The sequence below is a fragment of the Cavia porcellus genome, unplaced genomic scaffold, assembly GCF_034190915.1.
Source record: "Cavia porcellus strain 051 isolate PalLab524CR breed Dunkin Hartley unplaced genomic scaffold, mCavPor4.1 scaffold_23, whole genome shotgun sequence".
Lineage (NCBI taxonomy): Eukaryota > Metazoa > Chordata > Mammalia > Rodentia > Caviidae > Cavia > Cavia porcellus.
The window spans coordinates 14,174,429-14,180,972 of NW_026947506.1; the positions used below are offsets into that span (position 1 = coordinate 14,174,429).

Consider the following 6,544-nt stretch of genomic DNA (forward strand, 5'->3'; position numbering starts at 1 on the left):
AAAGAGAAATAATGTACATTTTGGGTCTTGTCTGTTTCTGGTAGGCAAGGACAATGCCTCTCTAACTAATTACAACATTTTCTCCACTATTCCAAACAAAATTATAACATATGCTGGCTATCCACATTTTGGCATTCTCACCCTTAAAAACCCTGATAATGCTGTTAAAATTCTCACTCCATATGTAGCAACTTCAAATGGTTGATGTGCTCATATTGAAAACTGTACAACTCAATGTCTTTGGCTTTCTAAAATTTCTTTAAATTGTTCTAATTAAGAGCACATATGGTATGGACATGGACATGTTCCTCTCCTTGCTGGTTTATGCAATGAAATTGCTCAAATATGCTGTTGTAATTTGTCTGATGAAAGAAAATTCTTCAATGGGAAACTTCATTTTTTATCAGAACTTACCAAACAGATACATATCTGTTTGATACAGATACATATATGTTGAGCCCAAAGGCTCAACACTGGATTATGGAATTTCCTTACAGGATGGTTACCAAATATCAATTGAATAACACAAATGTTTCATTATGCTGTCACTGTCCTTATCTGAATAATTAGTATTGGGAAGTCTTATACAATGCATCTCATCCCTACACAAAATATTCATACAAAAAATGCCAGCTTATAACGTGGTAAGAAATCATAAACTGAAAAAAGAAGAGGGAAGTTGTAGAGAGACTACACTGACTCCATTTTGTCCCAGACATAATTGATTGACATTTTGGAAAAAAGTACAGGCCTTGAAACTTTGAGACCATCTCAAGGTAAAAAGATGAGGTCCTGTAAGGACAAGAAGCAAACAAGTTATATAGTCTAAGCATGTGCAATTTGATTTTCTTTGTTATTTATCTCAAAATCTGCTTGTGAAGCAGCAAGCAGGACCTGGAATCCAGTCCTGGTACTTGCTTTCATGCTGGTTTAATTCCACTGCACAGGGAAGCCTTTGAACTTTGCTCTCAGGCCGCAAGACCATGCCCTGTGTCTGAAATTACCAAAGGACACATGGAGTGCCTGTGGGCTTAACCAGCCCACTACCAATGAGGGCCAAGAGGCAAGCAGTTGCCAGCAGTCTGTCCCATGAGCCAAAAGTGGGCCAGGTGATTCCCAGTGCATCCAGGAAGCTTTGAAACATTGCTCAAAACCTGGAAATAAGTGCAACTGCAGCTGGCACTGAGGAATGTGATGCCACACTGGGACCTTGGACCAGGTTTCTGTGAGCTTCCTGCATGACTCCCACCAGACCTGGGGAATAATGGGTGCTGCCCTCAGACCTTGGCCATCTCAGCTGCCCACTTCCTACACAACTCCAGTCAGTATGAGGAACACCACACTGCCCTGGGACCTTGGCCTTCACCCCACGGATTCCCCGACCCAGGACATCTGCTGGCCCCTCAGTAACACTCCCTACATGCTGGACCTAATACAGCTCTGATCTTCAGTTCCCAGCATTTCTCCCAGAATCTTGGACAACAGTAGATTAACTGTTAGCTTGAAGGGAGATTCAGTAACTGCATCACACAAACAGATCTCAGGAGACTCCAGTCAGTGTAGTGAGTATGCCCCTTAAATAGAGGGGTACAGTGGGTAAATACAGCCAGTAGTAAAGCTCCTTCCAACCAAATGTAGGACGTTGGTGAGTCTGCGTACGTTTGAAAAGTATAATCAAATAATATATGTCTACATAGGCATTTCCCCCCACAATCTCTCGCATGTGTATATCTTTCACATAATACAGATAGATACCTTTGAGGATATGAAAACAATTAAATCTATTATCTTATCAATTTCAATCCTATTTGTGATGCCATAACACTTAACATAGTTGTCAGTGTATCTCCAGATTGTCATTAGTATGTATAAGAGAAAAATCAAGTTTTCATTAATATCTCCCTATTTTCAAAATCCACACATCCACTATCATTAAATTTTCTATTTTATCAGATTTTTGTAGGTGCTAAGTATGAATCTGATCATGCAATAATTTTTCTGAACATAATATTTCAATTTATGATTTTCAGTTTCGTTCAAGCTGTAGTGAATGGCAGGCATGCTATTCATTTTTCAGACTGTACATTATTCCAGTGCATTATAAAGAATCCTATTCTTATGCACTGAAACACTTACATGGTGCTGAACACACTCTAAATGCTGAATTCTGTACATTTTGTTATAAGGGGAATTGTTGTCTCAAAGACTATCATACAGATTCTCTAAAGGATATTAACATATTGATCTGATCTTTTAGAAGGCTCCTGGAATATACTCTACAATGATACATTACATTCTTGTTTCTTTTTTGCTGTCTCTGTGTCTGTCTCTCCTTACTGGGGGAAATAAGGGTAACAAGAATTCTTCATGCAGTGCACATGTAGTATTACTTCCTTTTAGCAAGATGTCCTCTGGAACTTATCTATATTAAAATTTTCTTCCTCTGACAGCTATTTTGCATGGTAATAAAAAGCTCATTGATAGAAATGGGATTACATAAGCAGGCAAACTGGCAAGGCAGTTTACCCAAAGTTAAAACAGTTAGAAAGGTTTCCAAACCAGCATAAAGTGGAACTACAAATGCAAGTGCTCTATCTTGAGCTACATACATTGTTGGTGGTTTGTGTTCAGACTGCTCAGGCTCATGTCTGAGCATTGAAAATGTCTACCTTATCCCCTTGTCAGTGTCATGCAAGCCACACAGTGTGAACAAAGTGGAGAATCTCATAAGGATCATCATCCTAAAAACAACTCAAAGCAAAGAAAAAAAACAAAATTCATAATGTTCCTTTTTCCAAATACTGTTATTGTCCTGATTCAGTTCTTTTAGAAAACCCAATTAATACAACACTCAAACAAGATACAATAATTTAAGTATCATGTTGTATAGAGGACTTTAAGAGGACTTGAAGCTTATGAATGCAGTGATACTACTAGAGTTAGAAAGAATATCATGATCAACTAAAAGGAAGTGGAAAATGAAATGTGTTGACAGTGCACAGAATATACCTAATTCATCAAACATTACTTATACACATTAAATCCTCTGAACATGCTCAACACATTTGCTTACTCTGTGTTTAGGGACATATACATTTATGTTACATAATATAAATGTTACAATAAAATACTAAAATCTCATGTAATCCACTGAATATAGTCCACTGTAATCACCAGTTGTTCAACATCAGTGTCCTGTTGCTGAAGAACAGTGATTTATCATTGCTGTCCTCCATCATGAGTAAGTATTGTACTATACATCATTAGTGCACAAAAACAATAAAATTGAAAAGTAAAGTAAGTTTCCATTAGGTTATTTTCTGTATTTTTCAGAAAGTTTTTCCTGGGCCTAGAGAGAATTCAAAATGTTAGTATCTATTGGACATAAATCCCAGAATTCATATTTTGCATTGAAAGAAGGTCATTCTCAATTTTTCAGAACAGTTGTAACATTTGTCACAGTCCCCAAGTGGCAGAGAGTAAAGTTGTGAATTATCGTACATCACCGATGTTTAAATTACCCAATAACTGAAATCTTGGTACATCATAGTTAAAAATAATCTCCAACTTAAACTGGCTTAGTGACACATATATATTGTGCCCACATTAAAAGAGTTACAAACACTATTAAAAATTCAACCACTGAGAGCAACTTAGTAAGACATGATCTCAACAATTTTTAGAAAATTATAAACTTAGACAAAATTCCAGAGTTTAGTCCCTAAAGAAACAAACATATAAAAACCCAAGTATGCTGAGCTTGGTGCAGTATACCTGTAATCCAAGCTCTATTGAGGCTGAGGCAAAAAGATTGTCATGAATTTGAATCCACCCTACACTACAAAGGAGATCCAATCTCAAAAAAAATTAAGTAACTGATTATCAAGAATACCTTTAAGTCTTTAGTACACTGGAGATGGTCCATGCCATTCCACTATAGCTATAGTGTTTACATAAATTTTAAATCTATAACAAGGCCAGTTTCCTAATTTTCAATTTTGCCTCAAAAATGATTCCATGAACTAACCAGTGGTAGTAAAGGGCATACTTCTGTATTATAAAACTTCCTTCCTTTTTCAAGCCTGTGACCTTTGTCCACCTCACAGAACAAGCAAGCACACAAATGTGCCTTCATGTTTACCCTAAGAACAATCTGAGTTTCAGAGATCTTTTATATTATAGACACTATTATTTGCTAAACAAAAAACTCTTTATATCTAAACATTGACATGCAGAACATCTTTCATTTCAGGTTTGTACCATACTATGGCTCTTTGAAAGTCTAACTCAAGCAGCATTTTTGTATTTAAAGAAAAGTAACAGGGGCTGGGGATTTAGCTCAACAGCATAAGCGCCTGCCTTGCAAGCAGGCAGTCATGAGTTCGATCCCTGGTAGCGATAAAAATGAAAAAGACAAAAAAAAAAAAAAAAAAAAAAAAAGAAAAGTAACAATCAGGCCAAGCACGATATCCCTTAATACAGAGAAGCCACCAGGGCTCCATTCTGCTTGTACATATACGACATAAATATGCACCTGTAAATGACCCAATACAAGATTCTCTCAATGTAGGTTTAATAAGCAGCCTCTTTGGGAAGTTGTCTCTGGCAGCTATACTTTCCCCTTCCCTTGCTAAGCCTTTAACACCCACTACATTTTCCGAAGTGTTCTAACTCCATGTCAGAACTCACTTAAACAATCTAATTGTGAGTGGAAGTGTCAGTTACATAATAAAAATTTGAAATTTCTTTGGCACTACTCTATATGGAACTCAGGAGTTTATGGGGTGTTTGGCAGGTGATCCTCCACTGTGGCACATCACCACATGTTTTTTAACTCTCAGGACTTTTTTTAATACCCAACACTGGTTTAGAAACATAGGAAGATAGTGGAAATTTAGAAGATCACTACTAAGATTAAAAAGCAAAATTTGAAGAGTTGTGTGTATGAGACCCTGCATCACAGATATTTACAACCCTCAGACCTTTTAACTGTGCTGCAGACAAGCATTAAACCAGAGATCTAGCTCACTACCACTGCATTCACCTCCAATTTTCATCTGGGCCTGGATTTCCCCAACATCTTTCCTATTCCCAGAATGCTATAGATGCAAATATAGCCGTGGGTTCCTCAAGAGAGCACTCAGGCTGTAGGTGTCACAGTGGGCAAAAGGTCCTGAGAACTCAAAACTAGTCTTGCTCTAGCAATGTTATAGGCAGCTTAAGAAAATACAAATATTATGGGCAGTCAGAGAGGGCCAGGCCCTCAATGGAGCCAGTGGAGAAGACCAGATATCACTCCACAATGGAGGTAACAAACACTTCCCACTGTGGGCCATATCTCCAAACAAAAGACAATACAAACAGAACTTCATGCTAGTATAAACACCAGGGATTTATATTCTCAATAGGTATCCATCAACTTGAGGTAGACAGAAGCCACCATTCCATCGCCCTACAGCAAAGATCCTGCTCCCCCTTGCTACCTTCCCTATTGGATCTCAATTTCCTCAATTTTACCTTAGCAACTGACTCATAATCTTATTGATTGACTCTAATTCTGTTGCACCTCAGGCCTCTCTGCATTGCGAGATCCTATTCCCCCCGCCCCAGACTCACCTTGTGGTTTTGCTGTTCTAAAATCCCTAGAAAAGTTGAAGTTCCCAGAATCCGGACATCTAGTAAGTGCATCTACCAACAAGGGGAAAAAGGAACAGATATGGACTCAATATCCAACTCACACTACATCAGGATCTGGAGCTAACCTTGGGGGACCTCAGAAACCACAGTTATGGATTTTTTTTTCCCGGTGGCACCTGGCTTCAAACTCAGGCTTGTCGCGCTTTCTCAGTCAGGCTCTGTGCTATATCCTAGACTCTAATCGACCACAGATAGTTTGGACCAATTCTATCTGGACCTTTTACAGATTTTTCCCCACTTCAGAGTCCCCGTCCCAAAACGTTACCATTGCGCAGCTTGAGGGTCTCCTAGGGTCTTTCCTATACAGGCTGTAGCTTGTAGAAATCACAGAAAGCAGCCCAAAAAGCTAGGGTCTTTCTAGCAATGTGCTAGGGACGGCCCATAAAGCTAGGGTTCTTCCAACAATGTGCTAGGGACAAGCACTTTAGCGCCATGACACCGGAAGAGCCCTCCCCTTTTGCTGTCTCTGATTGGACAATTTATACCGTTTTCTCCATTTTCATTGATTGACGCATTCTATTGAACGCTCTCGGAACCAACCGGAAAACAGAAACAAATCTTTATCTGCAAGAGTGGAGCTTAGGTGTAAGACTGTAATGCAAAGACTTCTGGGCCAGGTTCTCCTATAAAACACTAATCTCATGTAACCTGCCTAATAACACTTGCATTTAGACTTTACCCTGAGGTCTCAGAGTTGACACTATTTTCTAAGAGGACTCAGTGGAGACTCTTTTTGAACATTTCTAAACACAAAAATGTGTCTAGAAGATTGTGATATCGTGGACTGAAATTCCGAACGAATAGAGTTTTTGGCGCGAGGAAAGAAAAAATTTTTGAAGAAATAGTA

The 6,544-nt window shown here is 38.5% G+C and overlaps 1 protein-coding gene across 4 annotated transcripts in view; it reads right to left on the reverse strand.

Annotated features, from left to right (window-relative positions):
- LOC100725344 (zinc finger protein 260-like) overlaps nt 1-6,146 on the reverse strand; it is a 44,025-nt gene extending 37,879 nt beyond the window's left edge. For 2 of the 4 annotated variants that reach the window (XR_010042265.1, XM_063233830.1), the window contains exons 1-2: nt 5,963-6,140; nt 5,617-5,688 (exon numbers count right to left, since the gene is read on the reverse strand). Coding sequence is in view for 2 of the 4 variants with exons in the window: in XM_063233830.1 (XP_063089900.1) it covers nt 5,617-5,688; nt 5,963-5,965 (75 nt within the window). In the remaining 2 variants the exon portion in view is untranslated. Of the gene's footprint in view, nt 1-5,616; nt 5,689-5,962 lie in introns of all 4 variants that reach the window. The other 2 variants (XM_023561397.2, XM_063233832.1) reach the window with 2 other exon arrangements.
- Nucleotides 6,147-6,544: the final 398 nt, after the last annotated feature.